This window comes from Fusarium verticillioides, chromosome 6 (genome assembly GCF_000149555.1).
Source record: "Fusarium verticillioides 7600 chromosome 6, whole genome shotgun sequence".
Classification (NCBI taxonomy): domain Eukaryota; kingdom Fungi; phylum Ascomycota; class Sordariomycetes; order Hypocreales; family Nectriaceae; genus Fusarium; species Fusarium verticillioides.
Window position 1 is genome coordinate 2,264,959 of NC_031680.1, and position 23,133 is coordinate 2,288,091.

Consider the following 23,133-nt stretch of genomic DNA (forward strand, 5'->3'; position numbering starts at 1 on the left):
GTTGATGAGGAGCGGGCAACGCGCGACGCGATGTCATTTTCGCGATGTCACGTGAATTGTAACGCCTACGTTGTAGGGTGGGTAGGACTAAAACACCAGGAAGCTATACATATTCTACGCTCTGATGTCATTGTTGACTTCAATTAAGTACCTATCTTGTTCTTGTTTGGTGATTTATTTAATGTTCTTGTCTACCTTATCATCCACATTTTTGCTCCTCATGTTTTTGAAGAGAATATTGTGCTCATGACGCTGGTCTCACCATTCAATTTCCCCCATGGTCATCATGAATTCCTCCATCGACTGACTCTGTGGATGGGCAAAAGCATTATGTCTGTGTGTCACATGCTCATCTTTCAACAACTCTGTCAGATCTCGTTGTCAGCTTCGTCACATCCCCTTTGCGCTGAGGCTTCCTCCGTCACTATCACTGTCACGATATGCCATATCAATCACCGCTAAAAGAGTGACAAACAAAAGTCCAATGCTACGGTGATGTCCCACCCTAGGAGTTTTGATCAAGCCAAAAGCGCACTGTTGCCCAAAAAGGTCGCACTCCGAAACATAATATTTCTGTGGGTGCTGTGAAACATCGCAGTCTGTTTATTATCAGCCAGGGACACATCTATGATCGTATAGCATCAGGATTCATGAACCGCCCCGATTCCCCTGCACAAGTGCTCACCGCATAGCGCCTGTTTTGCATCTGTAACAAAACTCAACATGGCCCTCAATTATGATTGTCACGTCTCCAGTCAGCAATCACCAACCATATCACCAAAGTCACTTGTGCAGGGTAGCATGAAGCTATAGTCGTGCGATAGTAGTGCGACCTTACACAATAGGCGCCGTGATAGGTCTTTCTATTCGAGGAGATCGACACGAACATCACTAGCAATGCCGAGCTACCTGATGTCACACAAAGACGAGCAGCCCATTCGAAAACTTTGGCACATCACATGATGAGAGGAAGAATGGGAGATTCCACATGGTTCAGGGCCCGACAGCCTGATGATGCAGGCAACACACACAATTGGGCCTCAAAGTGACCCTCACTGCCTAGACTCCATCGTCTATGCCGTTAGTTGAGTGATTGAAGAGCTATCGCCACCAATCGCTGGGTCAATGGTTGCTGGTTTGACCCCGCAGATCCAGGAACGTTTGAGTCGGACAAGACCTCTCTCTGTGATGGCGAAAAGCAAGGATCGCCCCGCCCCGCTTGGGACCCTTCAACGGCAGAAACAAGACAACCACAGAGAAGCTTAAAGCGAGAAAACACTGCAGTGTATCCCGGCATCTAGGAATCTAGAGCCAGCGATAGGTTGTGTATGTGGGTATTGGTGGTTGGTAGTCAAAGCTAATGGCCAATCAGGCGATGGCACACTATATCGCTCAGCGGTTAGCCATCCAACCAAAGCTCGGAGATGGCCTCGTCACACTTGAGCCCTCACCTGCAACCACTCTGTTGCCATCACCAAGGGTATCGAGCTATTCTCAGACGTATTCTCATGCATTCGGCCGCTATTCGACGACCGCCAGTTGACTGGCGTTGTCTGCTCAGCGACTCAGCGTCCAGCCCTGGATAGCTCAGCGGCTAACGCAGAGTGATAGACGATCATGACCCAGCCCGCTATATACCCCGTTGAGACCGCAAGTTCCCTCTTCCGTGCATGATGTTCTTCTCTAGTGTTTCGTCTCATCGTGTTCAGGAGGTCACATCGCACAAGCTGGCTTCTCCATAAAGATTAAGTGTCTCGCCTTGACCTCGTTTCCCACGATGCTTCTCGAGGGTGCTCGCTACTCACTACAACTCGGTCTGCTTCTGCCTCTGTCAGTCATTACAACAGCTCAGTCCGAGCCTGTTCTATCCTCAATACTCCAAGCCCGGGACACAGATAAGCCTATACCAGGAGGACCAATTGACACAACCTACCTGCCAGCCCAGATTGGTGGTATAATCGGAGCATACGCTGTATCATTGGTGCTGGTCGCCATAACACTGCTTGCCCTATCAAAGAAGCGACGCGAACATATCGCAGCTGGAATTGACGAGGTCGACTTTGAAGTTCGGAAAGATATCGTCAGTCCTGACTTTCCTCCCACAGCTGTACCTACATCTCTGAATATCATCACCGACACCGAATTTGTCAAACCGAGCTTCCAGGACTCGCACGAAGGAAATCCATACATCTATCCATCGCCGGCTTCAAGTATTGGAGCCCCCGGAACTAATCCTTTTGTCGATCCCCGTGTTGTGGCAGTAGACAGACTCATGGCTCAATCTCAGCTTGAAGACATGTACAAGCATGTCCTGGAGCATGAGGATGCAAAGAAGCGAGGAGTAGTTTACGATGTTCCTCTGCCTCCGACTGCTCACCACCAACCACGCCCTTCAGCCTCGGCTTCCGTACTCTCTTTGAAATCTTCGACATCGTCGCCATCGAAGAAGGAGAGGAGCAAGCCAGCAACACTCAACCTTTCTGCTTCCCGCGAGGAGAAGAGCCAATCAAGGACCTCCTCATTTCTCTCAGCACTACGATCGCCAAAGAAGAAGCAGATGAAGGGCATGAGCATCTCATCGCCTCTCATGACCCCCCAATCGGGTGAATTCCCTCGCTATGAAGGACAGGAGATGAGCGCGATTCCTCCCCGACATTATGCTCCGGCTGCTCCTCCTCCGGTCCCCACTAATCAGGTCCCGTATGGTTCACCGGCCCTCCCGCCCAAGGCCCATGCGTCACTGCCGACCCCGGATATCTCGCCCGAGAGTGTTTTGAGCATCGATGAGCGTATCGGAAGTCAACTCCCTTATCCTGGCCATGCCCGTACTGTGTCACATGCACCCAGCGAGCGTGATCCCGAGTCAGCAACTTCGGAACACTCTCAAGCACCACTGGTTGGCCTGCCATCGTCCCCCAAGCCTGGATCAAGGTTCCCATCTCTTCCTGCGTCACCCAAGCCTGGCCAGACATTCCACCGTGCCAACGCACCTTCAGCTGTGCGCACTGGTGGTTCTCTACCGTTGCGTGCCTACGAGCCTGCCATGGTTTCGCCAAACACTATTGCGCAGACTACCAAGCAGACTGTGTTTGAGAGGAAAGGACCACTATCGCCAAGCGGAGCAATGACTCCGCACACAGCTGGTGCAGTGCCTTATTCGCCTTATCAGCCCTTCACGCCATGCATGCCTGTGACACCTTCGCTTGTAACCAGGGAGGATCGGAAGAGAATGAAACGCATGGTACCTAAGACACCGACGTTGGAGATGGTTCAGAGTTCGGATGACGTTTGGTAAACGAAATGATTGGAGTTTGTAATTATTTAACGGGGTCTACATTGCATTGTTTCCTTTGATGTCGTTGATATCAAGATATGGGGGGTCTACTTGGTTGGGGTTTACAGTATTTGGTTAGAGCTGGCCCACGGGCTCGCGGGGATCTAGTAACGGCCGCAAGGACCAGAACTTTACTATCTGCATAAAATATTCACCTGTATATCATTTTCTTCTGCCAAATCAAATTCGTTTACGAGTTCTCGCGTTATTTGCAAACGTGTAACGTCACACAACAGACGCGGTATTTTCCATCTATCGTAACCCAGGCGCTAGCTAATATCTAGTACATATCGACTCTACGATCTCAAGATCTTGAATCGCCAATCGGAACAATTAAGAAGATGTATGTGACGATACTTAAAAAGCAACAAGCGTTAAAACTAGAGGATGACGCAAGGTTGATGATCGTTTGATCATCGGGATGGATTGGCTAATTGGGGATAGTTAGGAGGGGAGGATTTAATATTGGGATCACGATCATTTGGTGGCGGCGGGGACCATCTTGAGAAGCGAGGATAGTGGCACAGAAGCTGAAAGCTGAGTCCAAGACATGCAAGAATAGCCTGTGCTGTGTAACCCGAACAGATCTTCTGTTCAACGCGGATTGGCAGGGCGCCAAATAGTTCGGTATTTGTATGTAGCTATCCGTCTCACAGTACCTGAGAGGGTTGCACCAGACGGGACATGGCAGATTCGAGGCATTGATATCCATGTTTTTTTTCGGATTCTTCACAATGAACTCGTCTTGGCGACCGTTGTAAAGCTATTTAATTGGATATGCGATACTCTCATATTCTCGAGTAACCGTCGCCTGGGTCTGGCCTTTTGCCGGCTGGAATGTAATAATTGAGTTCCTGTGAACCACGGGACGCGAGACTGAGACTCGCGTGGCTAACCCGAGACAACTCGAGTAGCACCACGGTTTATGTTTTGTCTTTCGACAGTGTATGTGGGGGGGGGGGGGGCCTAGGGGCAGAGTTTGACAACGGTGACTGAGATGTCATCATTACGGCTTGACTATGAGGGTATTTTCTACTTCCTGAGCCGAATTCTTTTAACGCAATCGAGTTCCCGAGTTCCCCCATTCCAATTTGATCAAACAGAGTTGGCTTGTGCTTGACGGGTTACTGGATTTGTGATTGCGTGCACAGTGCAGACAGCGCCTTAGACCCGAATGCGAGAGGGGTAAACCCCTAACTAAAGTGGACCGTATTCTCGAGATCGCCGATACTGTACGGTTCAAGCCGTAGCGCCGCCTCGCCTGGAGACTCATCCCGTGCCAGTTGCTGGGCTTAGTGCGTACGCCACCAAAAGTCGTCGACGTTCTGCACTGTATTTGGAGTAAACACTCGACCTACGGGCACTCAAATACTGGTGGATCCCCTGAACTCATCACTCCAGTCTTTTGTACAAAAGACGAGCTTGGCCAAGCGCGGACTTGACTAGGCGTCACTGGGCTGATATCCGGGTTCCATCGTACGATTTTCTGCCCTCTTCTCAAACTGAATTCCTTGCATCCATCGCTCGCCTCCGAATCATCGCCCAAATCGCCTATTCTCTCATCTGCAATTTTAACTGCTACTCGTTGCCAGTCGAACCATAATCGTGAGACTGCGCTGCTCTTCCCTTGTTGTAGAACCCCTGCACTGTCCTTTCTCGCTCGTCAACCGTTCGGCAACACCCGTTCAATCATTCGATCTCAGAGCCATTGAGACAACCCATCGATTCATTCTGTGGTTGCAACACGCCCTCACCACCGATTCTCTCTATCTTACCCACCGATTGATCGCCTTAGCAGAGGCTATAGGCCTGTCGACTGTTGCAGGCTGACCCTCAGCACAGCCTGTAGCTGTAGCGGCAGCTGTCACTCACTGTAGTTGGAGCCATCCACACAGCTGGAGCCATAGTCAGTAGCTGAGGCTATCGCGGCCAAAGTCCACTCCTCGGCCGAGAGACTTCAACTGAACAGGCCACACCCGGAACAGAGGCCAATTCAACCCAACTGGACCGACAACACCGACCCTTGCTCTTAGTATCGTCGGCCAAAGGCCCTCGTCTTCCCGAAAGGAAGGCCTCGCTCGACCACGGCGACTCCTTCGGGGTCACCCCAAGCACTGGGTCTCTCAATCAGGCCATCGCAGCTGCATTGCATGGTGCTGGCCTGTCCCCATCATGCCCGGCTCCCGCTTCTCCGACATGGCCGACCATGATTCTGCCAACAGCCTCTATGGCCTTCAAGATCCGAATCTAGGTGGTTTCGTTGATGATGGCTCGCTTGTGAAATCTGACCCCTCCTCAGCCTCCTTGCCCAACGATTCCTCCCATCCCCAGACCCAGCAACAATACTCCGACGCTGCATGGCACTTCACCGGCACGCCCCCTTACGACTCGTACGACCCCTCTAGCAGCACCGCACCTCCTGCTCAAACTACCTATCAACCTTCTCCTTGGAATCTCGCTTTCGGTCAGGACCAGCAGAACCTTCAACAGCTTCCCATCTCTACCGGCATCGATGGCCTTCCGGTAACCGCTTTCAGCTCCGAATCAATCTACGCCGCTTCAAATCCTTCCCTGCGACAGCCTGGTTTTACCGACAACACCGTTCTTCAACCAGCCCTCATCAGCCATTTGACTCCTGCTTTGCAGGAGAAGCTGCGCAACATCGCCATGCCACCACATCTCCAATACCACTCCCCCAAGAGCGCCTCTAGTCCGGACTCAGCAAATGGCGAACTCAGAAGGGGTATCTTTTCATCACCGGATCCCGCCGATGGATCTTCGAAAGCATCGCGAAAGCGCAAGTCTTCCGCCGACCCTGAGGATGAAGAGGAGGAGGAAGAGGATGGCGATCAACCAGTGAAGAAGACCGCCCATAACATGATTGAGAAGCGATATCGAACCAATCTAAATGACAAGATCGCCGCTTTGAGAGATAGCGTTCCCAGTCTTCGCATCATGTCGAAGAGCGCGCGAGGTGAAGACACGACTGAAGATCGCGAGGAACTCCATGGTCTGACCCCAGCCCATAAGCTGAACAAGGCTACAGTACGCTGTGCTCTTTATAGCGATATAACTCCCGCTAATCATTGGACAGGTTTTGAGTAAGGCGACTGAATACATTCGACATCTTGAGAAGCGTAACAATCGGCTACTCGACGAAAATGGTGCTATGCAAGCCCGAATTGCCGCTTTCGAGAAGCTTTTCATGGCCGGGGCGATGAATGGCGCCATTAGTCCGCTTCAGCAACCACCTACGCCAATACAATATGCACAGGATGCACAGCAGTTTGTCGGGGGCCCGTCGCAGGACGGTAACGCACAGCCAGGAGGAATGATTCAAGTTCCCGATGATATGAAGAGAATCATTTCGCAACAAATGGCTTCTGGTCAACCATATCCTGTACCCCAGCAACAGTTTCGCGGTGGAAATCCCGCGCTCATTCGACAGCAGCAGCTTCAACAGCAACAGCAAATGCAGCAGGGTCGGTGGAATAATGCCGGTCCATACTTTGGTAAATTGATGGTTGGCTCACTTGCCGGCCTGATGATTCTGGAGGCGATGCATGAGGATGAAGTTAGCAATGAAAAGCCTGAAGGTCGTGGTTTGTTCGCCATGCCTATTCAGCTTCTGAAGAGTGCAGCGAGTGGCCTTGACTTGACCGTCGGAGGCTATCATCTACATACTTCACTCCGAATTATTCTCCTACTTGGAACGTTCCTTTGGGTGTTTGTTCCTTCACTATTCACGCGAGATTCACAGAAGTCGAAGAAACCACAAGTCGGGGTTCTTCAGGCAGCCCCATCGCTCGCTTCACCAATTCATGTCCGCCGACAAGCTTGGCTTACTGCTATCCAGACCGTATGGGTCCCTAGTCACAATTTCTTCCTGGAGGCGGCAGCTCTCATCTTGAAGACTCTCAAGCTCAGCCTCCGAAATGCTATTGGAGTTCATGGTTATCAAGCAATCACTGGTTTGACTCAGGAGCAGGAAACAGCTCGTGTCCAGGCATGGAGCATAGCCCTCGACTCGCAGTTGGCTGGCGGCGATGTTGAGATCAACAAGAGCCGTCTCATTCTCACACTCCTCGCTTCCGGCACCCTCCCCGACACTCCTGTTAGACTTATGCTCAAAGCCCTCCATATTCGCGTTCTTCTCTGGGACCTGGGCCAGAACCGACTCCAACTTGGGGCAATCAACCTCATCGCTGCCAAACTTGCCCGCAGCAAGTGGAATGAGGCCCGCCAGCTGAATCGTCTCCTTACCCAACTTCACCGCGAGTCCTCCGAGCAGCATGACGACGGTTTGCCCGAACATCTCGCTCTTCTGGTTGAACAAGACTGCGACGAAGTGCTCAACGACGACGTTATCCAGCGAGCACACAACCTGGCTTTCAATACCGATACTGATTACAACGTTGTGACCCCTATGGATGGCATGGATTCTGTTGTTGACGATACCGCTATTGGATCTCCCCTCGATGCTGTTGCTGCCTGGTGGTCGACCCAATTCCTACACCGAACTTTGGTCGCCACATTGGAAAAGGATGAAGAGACGCTCAGCACTAAGGCTGAAGATATCGAACTAACCATCAAGGCTGCACCCTTGGGTTCAACCGCGCAGGCTCGGGCAATCGTGGCACGAGCAGTTCTCATTGATAAGGCACGCGGCGCTAACATCGCCTCTGCCTTGCAATCAATGGGCAACGAAAAGGTCGATGCTCTCCTGAGCTCTTCCATTTGTGTCGTTGACTCAAGCTTCCAGGCTTCTACTCCCGATCTCCGACTTGCCCTACGATGCGCCATGGCCATCGCTCACCTCCGACGCGTCGAATGCACTCCTGGGAGTACTCACCAAGGACTCCGTATGATTGAGTCAATCATGGCCCGTGGCAACGCCCCGCAGATGTCTCTTATTGGATGCACCGCAACCCTTGAGCTGATGGAGGAGCTCTACGAGCACAAAGCAGCAGCTGAGACCTTCCAGTCCTCTCTTGAACGACTATCTGGTGGTCTCCGTCTATGGATGGGTGGATCTCCTGGGGAGAAGTGTGGCGTTGCCTCTGATGTAAGAGAGAAGGTCGTCAGCCGGTGCCTGGCTATCAACAAGAGTATGGTGGGAATTGATTCGGATACCGGCTATGGAAGCCTTGATGAATGCGAAGACGACGGATGTTAGACGACAAGGAGCAATTTCCCCTTTGATTTTTCATTTTTCATAAGCGACATGCACACCGATACACTTTTCCGCCACTCTACTTTGATCACCTCTTCACGATCTATTCTGCTTGTTGCCCTTTCGAGATGACTATCTGTACGAAAACGGTTATTAGATTGGTGGGAAACCCTGGCGCTTATTATTCACGGAGTTTTAACTTGGCAACGGGTAAAAGGACAATCAAACAGTACATGGCGAAGGGCATATTATTTTTAACGGGCTTTCTGATGGACTCAGCATTTGCGGAAGTGTGTTGAAGTGTTTTGACAAACAAAGATATCTCTCCTTATTCTCATTCAAAGTACATTAATATGGCTTCATTCCCTGCTATCGCACGTGGTGATATTTGCTGCCGAGTGGCGTAGTGAGCGGTCAGAATGGTTTAATGAGGACTTCGAAGCGATCTTATGATTGGGTTACCACAGAAGATACAATCAATCGTATGAGTCTTGCCTTGAACAAAGCTGACGTAGGCTCATCATGCTTCTCCATAAGGAGGGGAGGAGACTTTGACTGAGATGGAACTTGCAAATTATAGGTACCAGAGTAACCATGACTCGGGTTAAGAGGTCCCCCAAACAATAGTTTGAAGACACGGAGGATCTCAAGCGACCTGAGGACACTGTGCTAAACCTCACATCCAACGATAAGTGCACGATATCAAATAATTTCGCTGAGAGTTGACTTAGTAGTTACAGCTTCACCAAGACTCGCATCTCTCTGCGTTTTAGAACCTCTTTTCGGACGGGCATCAGATGCAACAGGTAGGAGTATTACACTCATCAATGGTTTTTGACACTGCGTCTATATTCTTGGCGAAACATACCAGAAATGTATCTGTATTATCTTTGACCAAAAGTAGGTATCTAACCAAAAACATAACTTATGTAGCCAAACGCCATACCCTAGGTAGTACTTATACCATACTCTGATATACTCAACCTTCAACTCACTCATTCTTTTTATTACCTTAGCACATGGCTGATCTTGTGTAGCTGGGCTGCGCCTTACCGGAAAGATGTTCCTTCCTCCACTTAGACCACTTAGACCACTCAGACCGGGACGCGTATCTAGCTCCTTCCTCAAGACAAAACATACGTCACTTGAAGAGACAAGAAAACGAATACGGGAAGGAGCAATTGCACAAGTTGCTACCCCAACTGAAGTCATTATGTACCACCGTCACAATTAAAGATGCTTGATATAACGACCAGGTCACTGAGTTTCATTCAGCATATCTGGTTGTCATAATCCGCATCATCAAAATACAGTTTTAATGAGCCTGTGAATTGATAGCGTCCTGGCCTTCTAACTTACCTAACTGCTCCTGCCCCTGAGATGGAGTTTATGGAAGTTGATGGAGAGTTGGAAGCAGAAAGAGCCATGAACGCCTCGCAATCTGCTGTTGCTGCTTTGTTTGGGATTCCCGTCCTGAATGCGTCTACCTAGCAAAAGGAGCCCTGCCCCAGATGCTGAGACACCAGACATGAGAGAGGAGAGGGAAAGCGCTCCCCGACCACCACCACACCTACGTCGCTCAAGAAGGTTAAATCGCCGAAGTTGATGCCGAGAAGGTAGCAACTGCGCCTGGGTGGATGATCATGTTCAAGGTGCCTCAGTAGAGGAAGCGTCTTATGCTTGGAACTCTAGTTCAAGTTTTTACCCAATTCATTGGTATGACTCCTTTATATTGAGAGCCATCTGTGTCAAGAGCACGAGTTGACATTGATCCTAGGAATCAACGTCATGGGGTAAGCTTTTAATCTATTCCTCGAAACCCGAAATCACTTTACAAGTGTTTAATACACTCACTAACATATGTACATAGTTACTACCAAACCATCATGTACGAGAAGCTTGGAATTACTGGAAAGACAAATCTTCTGGTTGCAGGCATGCACAACTGCACCGGCCCTCTTGCGAGTAAGTTGGACATCTTATTTCCTTCAATAGCTTTTCTGTTCGTAGACTAACAGTTTTGAGATCTGTTTTTCATCACCTTCATCTCTGATAGGATCGGCCGAAAGAGGCCTCTGATCTATGGTATTATTGCCATCACCATTGCTCTGATCCTAGAGAGTGCGGTCAACTCTCAGAACGTCGATGGCACACACCGTGGCCTCAGTATTGCCGGGGTTGCCTTCTTATTCTGTGTCACAATCATATTCTCGTTGTCGTTTGGCCCTGTTTCCTGGACGTACATGTCTGAGGTTATGCCATGTCAAATCCGAGGAAAGGGTTGCACATTCGCCACGGGTATCGGTAACTGGCTTGTGAGCACTTTCTGGAATCAAGTCAGTCCCTTTGCCCTCGACGAGCTTGGCTGGAAGTTTTACTTCCTCTTCGTTGGTAAGTAAACACTACGGGGCTTTTCTTTAGTCAATTAAATTAGACCAACAGCTTTCAATCTTGTCATCACACTACCCACCCTTATCTTTGCCTTTCGAGAAACAAAGGGCATATCCCTTGAGGAAATTGATCTCATGTTTGGTGATCGGGCTCTCGGGAACCTTCCTGCGGATATTGAGAAGGACGGAGGTGTCATTGCTGTGACTAACACCCATAATGAGAGACCTCACCAGGATCTTTGAGGAGAGGGCTATGATCGCGACCAGCTCTTCAGGGCTTATTCTCTAACCTCCTTAGCTTGGGCCTTAATATTGTGTTGAAGGGGTGGCCTGCAGAAGACCGGCGCATGTGGGCAATGATTGTAAAATGGATATTATATATAGAGTGGCATATTCATACTAATCCATATGCAACGTTTGCCGCCAATCCGACATAATGGAAAAGTGTAGGTAGATTTTGCCTAAACTTAGGAGGCTCTTTGATGAGTTTATCATCCGGTTCTTTCGCCATCAAACTGATGGGATAATAAGGAGACCATGCGCTTGTTGAACTTGACGTAACATAAAAAGAGGTATTTATATATGCTCTACATAGCATAACTCATAATGACCCAAACCAAACCGTTCCGGTATATCCCCAACGCCGAACCATGATATCTTAAGCTTGTTTATGCTCTATGTTTCTTTTTCTCTACCATTCCGGTGCACCGCCGCCACAACCATTCGCTGCCATCATGAGGTCAAGTGGCTTAGTAGTCATCTTAGCACCACCAGTGGGCTTGACATATGGCTTCTTTCCTCTCAATCCAACAAACTTGATCTTGCTGTCAAGCTTAGCGAGAGGCGCCTCACCAGCCTCGCCCTTCTTGACCATCCACTTCTTTGTGCCCAAGGCAGCATCAAGCTCCTCCACAGGGGGAAGCTTGAGGTACAACATACCATCGGCTCGAGCCTCGGTAGGGAATGTGGCGATGGAGAGAGACTCGTCTGTCTTGCAAGCACCGTTGCCGAGGTCAAAGTTGCGCTTGTGGTGAGGACATGAGACCCAGGGTGAAGCACCATCCTTATCACCACTCGTCACAGCCTTGTTGGGCTCTTGGCCGATAAGACCGTCGGAGAGGATGAATGCACGCTTGTGAGGACACATCTGTTGAGTAGCGTAGTAGACGCCCTTGATGCGCCAGATGGCGAGCTGCGTGTCACCACGCTTGATAGTGGCGGAGATACCGTTTGGCAACTCGTCAGCACCGTCAAAGTATGAAGATTCGATGATGGGTTCCCAAGAAGTCATGGACCACTTGTCCTTGAGACCCGAGAAGTTGTCTGTAGCTGCAGCGTCCGCGGGCCAGAAAGCTGGTCGCTTCTGACCACGGTCATCTTCAAGCTCCATGTTGCGTGTTGTGTCGTTTGTGTTGGCGAACTGCTTGAACTTGGCAGCGATGGCAGGGCTCTTGATAGCTTCAGCCCACTCGTCGAAGAAGCTGTCGACAAGTTCTTCCATCTGCGCCTCGAGCGAGGCATTGATGCCGAGCTTGTCCTCGAGGATGACCTCTTGGAGGTACTTGATACCACCGGGGAGGTTCTCGATCCAGCGGGCTGTTCGCTGAAGCTTGTCGGCTGTGCGCATGTAGAACATGAGATATCGGTCGAGGATTGTCACGACATCAGCTGGGGGCACATCCTTGGCTAGAAGCTCGGCATGGCGAGGGTTCGCACCACCGTTACCGCCGACGAAGATGTTCCAGCCCTTTTCTGTGGCAATCAAACCGAAACTGATTCAATGTTAGCAGACAGAACAATTAAACGATGTGGGGAAAAACATACTCTTTGCCTTGAGCTTCAGCACACTCTCGCACACAACCACTCACACCACCCTTGATCTTATGAGGGGCTCGAATACTCTTGTATCGCTCCTCCAGACGAACGGCCATACCGACACTGTCACTCAGACCGAATCGACACCATGTAGAACCAACGCAACTCTTGACGGTTCGCAGAGACTTGGCATAAGCGTGACCAGACTCCATACCACCAGCAACAAGCTGGCCCCAGATATCGAGAAGATCCTGCTTCTGGGCACCAAACAAGTCGATACGCTGACCACCTGTGATCTTTGTGTAGAGGTTGTACTTCTGGGCAACCTCGCCGATGACCACAAGCTTGTCAGGAGTAATCTCACCACCGGATACACGGGGGACGACAGAGTAGGTACCGTCTCGCTGGATGTTACCTAAGAAGCGATCATTGGTCTCCTGGAGACCGTGGGTGGTCTTGTCCATAACGTGCCTGTTCCACAGCGAAGCCATGATGCTCGCTACCACAGGCTTGCACAGCTCGCAACCAAGAGCCTCCTTGTCGTTTCCAGCCTCGCGCATCACTTCACCCATGTTCTTGAGGCGCTTGACCATGATGATGTTGAACAGGTCAGCTCGAGAGTGGTTAAAGTGTGAGCAGACGTAGTTGGTGACCTCCTGGCCCATAGAAGCCATTGTCTTGTTGAAGATGGTGGTGATGAGAGGAACACAACCTCCACAGCCGGTGCCGGCTTTTGTGCACTTCTTGATACTGGCAACGTCCTTGCAAGTGCCATCCTTGACAACCTTGACAATATCGCCCTTTGTGACGTTGTGGCACGAGCACACCTGAGCATCGTCGTCAAGATCATCAGTATCCTCACCGCCGTCCTTCTTGGCGCCGAGAATGAGTTCACTGGGAGAAATCTCAAGCTCCTTCTGCGCCTTGACCATTGGTAGAAGCTTGACGTAGTCACAGACGTCGCCAATCATCATACCACCGAGGAGATACTTTCCATCTTTAGTAAAGATGTACTTCTTGTACACATTCGAGAAGGGGTCTTTGTATGTAAGAGCTTGTACAGATTTGGGCTCTTTAGCGTCACCATTGACGAGTGTCCTGGCGTATTTGGGAGGAAGCGTCACAGGACCATCACGATCAGCGAAGCAGTCACCGAAACTAGCGACGTTGACTCCGAGGAGCTTGAGTTTTGTGCTCATATCGGGGGTCTTGAAGGTCTGGGGGCTGTGAAGCTTGGCTTGTGTGAGGTTGAAAGCGACGACTTCGGCCATGGCCACACCAGGAGCGATAAGACCGTAAGCCATACCACGCCAGCTAGCACACTCTCCAATGGCGTAGATATCGGGCATACTCGTTCTCAAGTCATCGTTGACAACGATACCACCGCGCTGTCCAACCTCGAGGTTGGCGCTTCTAGCGAGGTCATCTCTTGGCTTGACACCAACAGCGAAGCATAGTGTCGAGCAGCTGATCTCTGAGCCATCGTCAAAGATAACTCCAGTGAGGTTGTTGTTCTCATCAGTCTTCATGCTCGATACGCCCTTCCCGAGATTGAGGTTCACACCAAGCTGCGAGACCTGATCCGCTACCATCTTACCACCAGTCTCGTCGACCTGCCTTGTGAGAACCCACTGAGCCTTTTCAATGACATCGACTCTGTTAAAGGTCTCAAGATCGAGCATGGCCTTTGCCGCCTCAAGACCGAGAAGACCACCACCAACGACAGCTCCATTGGTGCCCTTCTTGTCGGTGGAGAACTTGATAAGCCTGTTCAAGTCTTCGATTGTGCGGTAGACGAAAACACCATTTGCGTCCCAGCCCTTGAGCATACGGGGAAGAATAGCGTCTGAACCGGTGGCGAGGACGAGGATGTCGTAGGGGTAGCTCTCGCCGTTTGCGCACTCGATGAATTTATCCTCGGTGTTGATGTGTGTGGCTTTTGTGTTGATGTGGCAGTTTAATGAGCTTCCAGCTTCTGTGTACTGTAGGTTGTCAGTGTCTTGGAATGCAGTTCTGGTTCAGGTTGAACATACCCATTCTGCTGGGTTCATGTATAGTTCTTCGACCTTTCGGTGCTCGAAGAATGTTGTGAGTCCTACTCGGTTGTAGGCGAGATATGGTTCTTCTCCAACGACTGTGATTGCATATTCTTTTGATTTGGCGTCATACTTGAGCAGCTTTTCTCTGTACTATTGTCAGATTATGGTAGGCAACTAGTCAAATAGTGTTGAATTGACTTACATGAAAGCAATGCCCACCATACCCAGGCCAACGACCACCACACGTTTTTGTGCTGTTGCAGCCATTTTGATAAGTCAATATTAAAACAAGTATACTTGGGAGAGAAACCCAAAAGATAGAAGGGAATACCATGGTCCGTCATGGTTATAAGTGAATATCAGAGCCTGTTACAAAAAGAGGGTCTTCTGTACCTCAAGACCACAAACTATGGATCCCCCTCTGATGTTTCTCCCATCTCCCTATCTAGAACGTACATCTCCGGGATAGTCCAGCTCGTGCTAAGCATTTCCGCCGTTGGTCCATAGAACGTGAGCGCATTTGCAGTTCTCGGCCAGGGCTGATCTCTGATAAGGAGACAGCGCGCTGTGGCTGAGGGACCAATCAGCGACTGCGCCCGCACGGTAGAGGCGTTTTGGCCTCCGCGGAGAAGCAATATTCTCACCAAGGGCTCGTACGTCGCAACACACCACGACAGAGCATGATATGAGGTCTCGGGGTGATTCTCATATTAAATCGCATCCGGTTTCTGGCGAAATATTATGCTCCAACTCGTAGTTTCACCGTCCGGTCAAGGCTTTTGTGGGTTGTTGACTAATCTGAGTCTCGGTGAAGGATGAAGCCATCTCGAATACCGCCTAATAACAACTCAGTATACAATTGTCACTGCTCTTTCTTGGCCTTATCTTGGTCGTATCTTGAAAAGATATCCTCAAGTCCTGGATAGGGAATGATATTGTCGAGAGTCGCTCAATTAGATTCCTCACTCAGATCCGGGTATTAGATTCCCTCGAGCTATTTTTGTGTGTTGTATCGATCGGGAATATTCACTGCCTTAACTAGTTCCCGTATCAACCTTTCTCCTCGGAGTGAGCCTCCTTATCAATGCCAGCATAGATAAGCCTCAATATCAACCTCTTCTGCTTTGCAACACAGCGACTCTAACTGGGCCATAACTACAGTTCCCCCACAAAGATAACACCGTAGCTCAATGTCGCGGAGATTCAATTGTCAAGCATTCTCCACGGAATAGTCAACAAGAACACGCAGTGACTCTGGGGGGGCAAGTCCGTTCTGTGGAGTCTCGGAGAGGAATCCCTGAGGCGAAGAGAGGCCAAGTTTGGTGTTCGTGTCGTGTCGTACGAATGCAGATGATGTGATTTCAAACACGAGTTCAACCTTTGTTCTGGTACAGACTAAAAATTTTTTTATTGACTCCATAGATCTTCATCCCATGGTTCGATAAGGTAGCAAGGGTAAAAAAGAATGGGATACTAAATAAAGTCTGAAGGCCTAGAATTGCATTTGCATTGCCGTAGACGGCTTCGGCCGATCGGTTGAACCTATCACACGTGTTTAGCTTTAGCCTAACGGGTACCTTAGCTGTAGAGCCCCTCCCACGTCATCGTCTCAGCCCCTCCAGTCTTCAACACCACAACAAACATCACCAACCTATCAAGACAATGGCGACTGCAACCGAATCATCCTTCACATTCCCCCGAGAATACCACTTCCCCGCCTTCTTCACTCGCCAAACTAATCTCACTACGCTCCATGCTCAGCGCAACAAATGGTCCGATCTCATCCTCGCCTACGCACGACATAACCGTGTCTTCCGCCTATCGCTTTCCGAAGCAGCAGATTCAGATCTGTTTGTAAACCGAAAACTCGATCGAAGGCTACAGTTCGACGATATTCGTGATGTGATTTCTTATATGCACGCAGATGGGCGTGTAGAATATGTCGGAGGCAAAACAACAGGAGATGTTGTGTTTCTATATTGGCGAAAGCCTGAAGAGTGGGCAGAGCTTGTAGAGAACTACGTCGAAGAGACGGGACAAAAGGGCAGTGTTCTTACAGTCTATGAACTTGTCGAAGGAGATGGTACAAAAGGAAGTGGTAATTTCAGTCAGGCAAGCCGGTGTTGAAGACCCTATAACTGATCTTCACAGATATTCACGGCATGGACACTGATGTCCTTCTCAAAGCTCTAAACATCCTCGTCAAACGAAACAAAGCCCAAATATTCGGCCAGGACGACTCGTTAGGCGTCAAGTTCTTCTAAGTACTGAACCATACATACTCATCTCTACATAAAGCACATGCGACTTTTCCATCACAGCACGCGCACCAATATGAACCGAATATGGACTCCAACATCGCTGCCGATGTTAAACCTTCCTGAACGCCATATCAAGCAACAGTCAGAGAAATGACTACTGGGAATTTCCGTAAAACTTCTCCGCCAAAAACTTGTCATCAAACCGCACCTGTTGAGCCATTGCGACATCGAGCAACCAGTCAGGTGCAACAATGCGAGGCTCCATGTTGCCATTGTACGCCATATCACGGAATTTCTCCCAAAGCGGCTTCTCGTCGGGTTTTCCGCTACTTAATAGGTAGACCGGCTCGGGTGGCGCGTTACCCTCCTCCTCTGCCTTTGTTGGTCGAATTGTCGTCCCGCTCCGAGCCCGGTAGATCTTGAAGATCGCCCCATTGGCCTCGGCGATCGCTTTGTAGCTCTCCGCACCATTGCGGATCTTTTCCGTGCAATAGATGGGAACACCAACAAGAAGTTTGCCTCTATTTGCCTTGGCACGAGCGACGGATGTCTCAAGGATAATGTTGTGCCTCTTCTCAGCTGCGTTGTCTTTGAGAATGAAATCCTCAACATGGAGAAGGGTGCCCTTGTCTAAAGACTGGTCAATGAAAGTTGACGAGATGACTGTTGGACCGCGTGCAAGCGCGCATAGGAATTTGACAGTGCGGACAACACTAGGGGCTGCCAAATAGTCGCACGGCTGACCCTCTTGCACAATCTGTATGCCCATGTCCCGGAGTTTTCTCTGTCGTCTGGTTAGAATAGATTCAAACAAATGGCTCGCGCTTACGTACTCGATCCTGATCTTCCTTACTCTTATCTCCTACCCAGCGAGTGAATCCAGTCAAGACAACACGCATCTTAACGTCTGGAAGTGACGGCTTGGTCTTTTTGGTTGGCCGCTTCGCTAACGCGTCGGCATCTTCATCTTCATGCTTCTCCTCTTGTTTGGTTTTGGTGTTAGTCTTTTCGGCCTGGTCGGCAGCTCGCTTTCCCCCCCAGATTGCATTGCCTCCCTTGGCATGTCTCTTCTTCTCCTTTTCGTAAAGCGCGATATCGTCGCTCAAGCCATGCAGCCGTTCCTGGGCTTTCGCTTTGGCGCTGCGACTCCCTGTGGAAGCCACCGACGGCGTCTCGTTCTCCTTCCCAGCACGGCGTGGACGAATTGGAGTTGCATCTCCGATAATTCTGGTCTTCTTTCCGGACTTCTCGCTTGTTCCTCCGTTAGAATCTTCCATCTCGACGTCCTCGTTACCAGCCTGGCCAATAACAACACCCTCTGCTGGCCCTCGTGCATATGCGTTCTCCTCTGCAGCTTCCAGGATTGCTCGCTTCCTCTTGGCTCGTGGTGAGAGCTTGGCTGGCCCCTCGGGGTAGTACTTTTCGCGCAGTTTTGGCTCATCAAAAAACGTTTGCCCGATTATCTCGCCCAGGTTAGTGCGCGGAGGGAAATGATTATACTTCTTGATGTTGATGGGCGTAATTTCGCACTTGGCATAGCTCTCCTCGATCCAGAGATGGTTAACCACGGCAATCCCCCATTCAGGAGCAGCCTTGCATTTCTCGCTAGAGTCTCTAGCAGTGATCAAATGCGTATTCTCGGCTCTCATCGTTCTGGTAAACTCGGCTCCAGAAGCTTTGATCAGGTTCTCCAGGTAAATTCTTGCTTCACCACCGTAATTTGATACTGTGATACGTAGACCCTTGAATCCTTCTATACCATCCTTGGGGATCGGATAGTGTAGCAGTCGACGGAGCGGCGATGTCCACTCGTTGTGGACAATAAGCCAGTAAAGCCAGGCCAGATTTCCGACTTCTTTGTACGCTTGCGACGCCTGAACATATTCAGGACCATCGCGGTATTGGCAGATGAGCATGTCGCAATCCTCGACCTTATCCACGAGCTTTCCGCCCCCTCTGATGATAATTTCTCTGACCACCTTTGACAGTCGTTCGGTAATAGTCAGATCCCCGGACAGCAATACATTACGGTCCTGGAAGATGGTGACCGGTGGGCGAACAACCTCACCATCAGAAGGCAAGGGTAAAGGGAGGTAATTCGGCGTTGGCGATGTCGCACCCGCGAGGTTTTCGTTGGAGGGTATTTTGAGCTCGTCCGAGGAAGTCTTCTTAAGAATTTCGGGATCGGGCAATAGATAGGGACCTTCATCGATACGTTTCCCAAGTTTGAAGCAATCATCGAACCTGAAGATTGTCAGTGGCCAACATCACAAGCCCTCTGCGCTAGACATACCAGTGTGGCAACACAACTTTGCCTTTCCATCCCTTTTGTAGGGCAACCTGGACCTTAGGATGATCCATCGATAGGGCGCAAATATGTGTGGTTAACTTGGAGGCATCTTTTGTTTCTTGTCCACCCAAAGCCATTGTAGCACCAGCAATACTCTCCTTGTCGGTCTCTGGCAGATCCGCGCAAGTCACCACCACCTCAGAAAAGATCATTCTCGGATCAGGCGAAAAAGGCCTAATTTGAGCCTGCTTCCTGCGAGCTATTGAGAAGGTGATCCATTGAGTCGTCACTACAGGGATCATGTGAGCCTGTGCCTCAATGAACTGAGGGAAATCGATCGTGTTGGAGATGATGTGGGTGACTTTCTCGATGGGTAATGAACCGTCTCGACGAGGTTCGCATATTTGTGCACCATTTTCTTCTAAAATAGTTGATAGCTAGGGGTTGTCAGTAATGATAATTGAGTTTGGCAGCTTCAGTACCTCTCCGATCAGTTTGGGAGTTAGTAAATTGCTGGCGACGAACGCGATGGCGCATTCAGCAAATGTGTCGGAGGTGGCCATGTCGCGTGTTGAGGGCAAAAAGTTAGGATGAAGGAGAACAAAACAAGGGTACAGCACCGTGGTTATGACATCAAGCAAAAAATAAACCTAAGCTCAAGAGATCAACAACAACGGGAAGATATTAGGTAGGAGGAGAAGAAACCGTGGGGTGCCTAGAAGCTATTGTGAAGCTACAGACGCGCCGACCACTCAACGCGAGAGTTTGACGCGTGCACGTGACCATAATGTCCACACAAATGGCCTTCAGTTGGGAGGGCGGGGGGTCAACGATGAAGCTGGTACACAAGGGTACCAAACACCAGGCATAAGAAAATCGGTTATTATGAGAGCAGATCTCTTGATATGACTATTGCACAAGACTGGAGAGTCACACTTTGGTATCAAAGGCTATCATGGGCAGTTCCAAGGGACAAGTATGTCTAAGGGCTGTATTAATATAGTATCGACATCTCCCTCCCAAGTTCATCATCCAAATATATATTCTCCATAAGAATTCATCCCAATATATTTTCATCTCAAAAACCAAAACGCCCAGCACCAATGCAATGCTATAATCTGTCATCAAAATGGCGTATACCTGTTCCTGTTCCTTTTCTTTAGCCAACCACGCCCAATGGCCCCTCTACGACCTCCTCCAAAGAGGCCAAAGCCACTGCTGCTCCCATCAGGGAGCTCTCCTTTGCTGACACAAGCTTGATTGTTCTGTTTCCAGACTTTTCCGTCTTGTCGGCCGCTACCAGGTCATTCAGATATGACTGGCAACTGTCAAGATAGCCAGGGTAGCTTTCAATAACGCCACCGTTGTAGGCTACTGTCGTCTCGGCCAGATCACGGTCTGCTTCCGCGCTGTCTCGCTCAGATGATCCAGGTGATAGTGTGGAAACGAACGTGTTCTGACTGTCGATGCGCAAGTTCCAGAAAGCATGTACTCCAGCGGCAGCAAGCGCACTTGAGCGCTTGGAGATCAAACTGGCTAGCTGCTTGAGGAATAATAGATCGGCAGCTGTGTGGGTTTGGCTCGATGGGTGGCGAGAGGAAAATTGCTTGCGCGCCTCTTCGGCATCAGAGCTCGTATCCCTATGATCATTAGCATGCTGAAGCTGGATAATCATGAGTCTGAAACTTACCCCTCAATGATAGAAAGTGTCTCGGTTGAGAATGAGTAAGGTTTCTCCAGGGACACAGGAACAACACCTCCAAAAACCCCAGTTGACTCGATCGCCTCAACAAGCGCCAATCTACAAATCTCGCCCAGATAGAACCCGCTGACCATGTGCTCTAAAGGCTGAAACTCAGGTCGGGAGTGGTTCGCCAATAATTGCCGATCCCACCTTGTCAAGGGCAAGATATCACGTCCCATCATGCTGATCTCGCTGTTGATGATGACATGTGTCGCTTTCTCAAACCATTGCGGAGGACGCTCGCCAAATTTGACACGTCCGATGGCGGACACAGGAAGATAGGCAGCAAGGTTGACGCCAGTACCAAGGATGAGACCGAACCTTGTTGTGGGGTGGTTATACGACTCCGATAGTAAGCATGCACTGGAGTCGTTGACGATAGCGCGAAGTTCTACGTTGAGACCGCGGTTTAAGCAGGCTGTTCGTACGATCTCTCCAAGATCTTGACCTAACAACCCATTGCACGCAGCGAAGCCCTTGCCCATCCCTTGCAACTTGCCACCTGCTAGTGATGTTTGCCTAACGAATATTAGCTCTGGGCGATAGGGTGGGTGGAATAAGCATACTCAATGGGAAAGCTCCATGCCATTGACATAGGCAAAGGTCCATCAGATCTATCTTGCTGCTCTAGCTCTGCTGATAGAGTTTCAAGTATTCTCTCGGCCATCCAGTCAAAGAACAACCTGCCTTCTAGGGCTTTGATCTCAGGTGTGATACGGAAGTTCCTCATGCTCACGATCCTGCTCTGCTCTCCGATATTGGACACGCGACCACACAGTTCCACCAATGCTACTCTGAGGGTCGAACCACCAACATCCAATGCCACAAAGCGGCCAACCTCTGTACCTCTTGGTAGCTGATGACTGTATGACGGTAGCATACACTCCATATCAGTTTCTAGTCGCTCTAGGAGTTGTTTTCGTAGGTTGTTGGATAGTTCTTGCAGGCCATCTTGACTGACAGGGTCGAGGAATAGAGCCTCTGCCTCTTTGAGAAAGTCCTGGGCAGATTTGCGCGGCGTATTGGCGGCGACTCTCGTCTTTGTGTTTGTCTCAAGTCCCAGAGAGCTGCCCCAGTAAGCCAAGAGTGACTGGACTAGTGATTTCCCCCGAAGGAGGCTCTTGATGATGGCAGCCAAGAGTGTCTTTTGAAAAGTCGCTGACATGATGGTAACGAGTGATTATGGAAAATAGAAACGAAGGGGGAAAGGAAACAAGGTTTGAGTCATGGACGCGGCAGAATGTAAATAGTCCAAGAGAATGCGAAAGGAAGAGGTTGAAGCAACCGCCTTCGAAGGAATAGATGAGATGGGATGGGATGGGGTGAGGGTGAGAATCTTACGCCCCGATGGATTGACCAACTGCTACTACTACTACTAGCAGGTGGAGAGTGTCTGATGGACAGGCACAGGTTCCTGGATGGGTAGCTCAGACGAGGGGAGATCTGAAGGAAACAACACGAAGATGGAGATGGAGATGGGGGTGGGCCACCTCTGATGGGACATGCCAGGAGTAGAAGGGATCAAAGCATGAGAAGGGACGGATAGAGCGGAGCAGACGACAACAGAGTCCCGCAGAGAGGAAGCAGAAGAGAGTCGACGTTGCAAGGGGAAGAAGTCGGTCTGGTCGAATTCAGTTTCCGTGCAGTTCACGCTGTGTCATGGAAGTAGAGGGAGAGCAAGAGTGCAGATGAATGCAAGTGGTAATTGGTAGTAGTAATGTATCATATCGCCTCCAATTCGTCCATGAGATCAAAACCAACGTCGCACAGCGAAAGCGCCCGCTCACGCACCCGCTCTCTCACAGTCACAGGCGACACGCGACAACCGCCACAGCGATGGGAGCCAGCAAATTAGTGAGCAGAAGCGCCTGTAACTGTAATTGTCATTGTAGGTGGCCGTTGGCCTCTGTGTGGCCTTGGAGTTTGTTGGGTCAGACGGGGTCGAGGATCGTAGCCAGATGGGGGGGGAGGATGTTAGTTAGTAGGTTGTAACGTAACGTTGCGTGTGAGTGTGAGTGCCCCGTGAGAAAGTGGATGGTAATTCATTAGTGAGTGACATGGGCCGGTCACGTTTTAATTGTTAGTGT

At 50.0% G+C, this 23,133-nt stretch overlaps 7 protein-coding genes across 15 annotated transcripts; 4 read left to right on the forward strand and 3 right to left on the reverse strand.

The window, feature by feature from the left end:
* The first annotated feature begins 147 nt into the window (after positions 1–147).
* FVEG_02072 (hypothetical protein) lies at positions 148–4,152 on the forward strand. 3 transcript variants are annotated; one of them, XM_018889179.1, is made up of 2 exons: positions 148–3,575; positions 3,619–4,152. In XM_018889179.1, the coding sequence occupies exon 1, from the start codon at positions 1,778–1,780 to the stop codon at positions 3,293–3,295; it is 1,518 nt and encodes a 505-aa protein (XP_018745266.1). In that variant the 5' UTR covers positions 148–1,777; the 3' UTR covers positions 3,296–3,575; positions 3,619–4,152. The 3 variants fall into 3 exon arrangements, with proteins under 3 accessions (XP_018745266.1, XP_018745268.1, XP_018745267.1); XM_018889181.1 differs by having other exon boundaries at positions 148–1,650; positions 1,710–4,116; XM_018889180.1 differs by having other exon boundaries at positions 148–1,326; positions 1,373–4,116.
* A 1,354-nt stretch (positions 4,153–5,506) lies between these two features.
* FVEG_02071 (hypothetical protein) lies at positions 5,507–8,510 on the forward strand (the record flags this gene model as incomplete). The annotated part of the gene is made up of 2 exons (XM_018889178.1): positions 5,507–6,379; positions 6,429–8,510. 2 exons carry the CDS (start codon positions 5,507–5,509, stop codon positions 8,508–8,510), a joined length of 2,955 nt encoding a protein of 984 aa, XP_018745265.1.
* Positions 8,511–10,295: 1,785 nt separating this feature from the next.
* Positions 10,296–11,140, forward strand: FVEG_02070 (hypothetical protein; the record flags this gene model as incomplete). The annotated part of the gene is made up of 4 exons (XM_018889177.1): positions 10,296–10,300; positions 10,378–10,472; positions 10,533–10,898; positions 10,950–11,140. 4 exons carry the CDS (start codon positions 10,296–10,298, stop codon positions 11,138–11,140), a joined length of 657 nt encoding a protein of 218 aa, XP_018745264.1.
* On the reverse strand, positions 10,298–16,202 carry FVEG_02069 (nitrite reductase [NAD(P)H]). Of its 4 annotated transcripts, XM_018889176.1 has the most exons (6): positions 15,396–16,202; positions 14,954–15,322; positions 14,746–14,896; positions 12,722–14,694; positions 10,978–12,669; positions 10,298–10,922 (listed from the first exon to the last, which is right to left on the reverse strand). In XM_018889176.1, the coding sequence occupies exons 2-5, from the start codon at positions 15,016–15,018 to the stop codon at positions 11,589–11,591; spliced, it is 3,270 nt and encodes a 1,089-aa protein (XP_018745263.1). In that variant the 5' UTR covers positions 15,019–15,322; positions 15,396–16,202; the 3' UTR covers positions 10,298–10,922; positions 10,978–11,588. The 4 variants fall into 4 exon arrangements, with proteins under 4 accessions (XP_018745263.1, XP_018745262.1, XP_018745261.1 ...); XM_018889175.1 differs by having other exon boundaries at positions 10,298–12,669; XM_018889174.1 differs by having other exon boundaries at positions 10,298–10,833; positions 10,886–12,669; positions 14,954–16,202.
* FVEG_14975 (hypothetical protein) lies at positions 15,504–20,369 on the forward strand. 4 transcript variants are annotated; one of them, XM_018904034.1, is made up of 4 exons: positions 15,504–15,819; positions 15,913–16,849; positions 16,903–18,484; positions 18,552–20,369. In XM_018904034.1, the coding sequence occupies exons 2-3, from the start codon at positions 16,414–16,416 to the stop codon at positions 17,013–17,015; spliced, it is 549 nt and encodes a 182-aa protein (XP_018745257.1). In that variant the 5' UTR covers positions 15,504–15,819; positions 15,913–16,413; the 3' UTR covers positions 17,016–18,484; positions 18,552–20,369. The 4 variants fall into 4 exon arrangements, with proteins under 4 accessions (XP_018745257.1, XP_018745256.1, XP_018745258.1 ...); XM_018904033.1 differs by having other exon boundaries at positions 15,504–16,849; XM_018904035.1 differs by having other exon boundaries at positions 15,504–18,484.
* FVEG_02068 (hypothetical protein) lies at positions 16,857–20,007 on the reverse strand. The gene is made up of 4 exons (XM_018889172.1): positions 19,785–20,007; positions 19,306–19,739; positions 17,846–19,256; positions 16,857–17,796 (listed from the first exon to the last, which is right to left on the reverse strand). Exons 1-4 carry the CDS (start codon positions 19,863–19,865, stop codon positions 17,167–17,169), a joined length of 2,556 nt encoding a protein of 851 aa, XP_018745259.1. The 5' UTR covers positions 19,866–20,007; the 3' UTR covers positions 16,857–17,166.
* On the reverse strand, positions 20,192–23,130 carry FVEG_02067 (hexokinase). The gene is made up of 3 exons (XM_018889171.1): positions 21,613–23,130; positions 20,993–21,565; positions 20,192–20,942 (listed from the first exon to the last, which is right to left on the reverse strand). Exons 1-3 carry the CDS (start codon positions 22,209–22,211, stop codon positions 20,462–20,464), a joined length of 1,653 nt encoding a protein of 550 aa, XP_018745254.1. The 5' UTR covers positions 22,212–23,130; the 3' UTR covers positions 20,192–20,461.
* Between the last annotated feature and the right edge of the window lie 3 nt (positions 23,131–23,133).

Excerpts from the sequence above, each read along its gene's own strand:
- FVEG_02068 (XM_018889172.1), bottom strand. The coding sequence starts at position 19,865 with ATGGCCACCTCCGACACATTTGCTGAATGCGCCATCGCGTTCGTCGCC. Across the intron at positions 19,740-19,784 it reads CTCCCAAACTGATCGGAGAG|CTATCAACTATTTTAGAAGA; the intron begins GTACTGAAGCTG and ends GACAACCCCTAG. Across the intron at positions 19,257-19,305 it reads AAAGTTGTGTTGCCACACTG|GTTCGATGATTGCTTCAAAC; the intron begins GTATGTCTAGCG and ends GACAATCTTCAG.
- FVEG_02069 (XM_018889176.1), bottom strand. The coding sequence starts at position 15,018 with ATGGCTGCAACAGCACAAAAACGTGTGGTGGTCGTTGGCCTGGGTATG. Across the intron at positions 14,897-14,953 it reads ATGGTGGGCATTGCTTTCAT|AGAAAAGCTGCTCAAGTATG; the intron begins GTAAGTCAATTC and ends ACAATAGTACAG. Across the intron at positions 14,695-14,745 it reads ACATGAACCCAGCAGAATGG|TACACAGAAGCTGGAAGCTC; the intron begins GTATGTTCAACC and ends GACAACCTACAG.
- FVEG_02067 (XM_018889171.1), bottom strand. The coding sequence starts at position 22,211 with ATGTCAGCGACTTTTCAAAAGACACTCTTGGCTGCCATCATCAAGAGC. Across the intron at positions 21,566-21,612 it reads GCATGGAGCTTTCCCATTGA|GCAAACATCACTAGCAGGTG; the intron begins GTATGCTTATTC and ends AATATTCGTTAG. Across the intron at positions 20,943-20,992 it reads ACACTTTCTATCATTGAGGG|GGATACGAGCTCTGATGCCG; the intron begins GTAAGTTTCAGA and ends TAATGATCATAG.
- FVEG_14975 (XM_018904032.1), top strand. The coding sequence starts at position 16,414 with ATGGCGACTGCAACCGAATCATCCTTCACATTCCCCCGAGAATACCAC. Across the intron at positions 16,850-16,902 it reads AGATGGTACAAAAGGAAGTG|ATATTCACGGCATGGACACT; the intron begins GTAATTTCAGTC and ends TGATCTTCACAG.
- FVEG_02072 (XM_018889179.1), top strand. The coding sequence starts at position 1,778 with ATGCTTCTCGAGGGTGCTCGCTACTCACTACAACTCGGTCTGCTTCTG.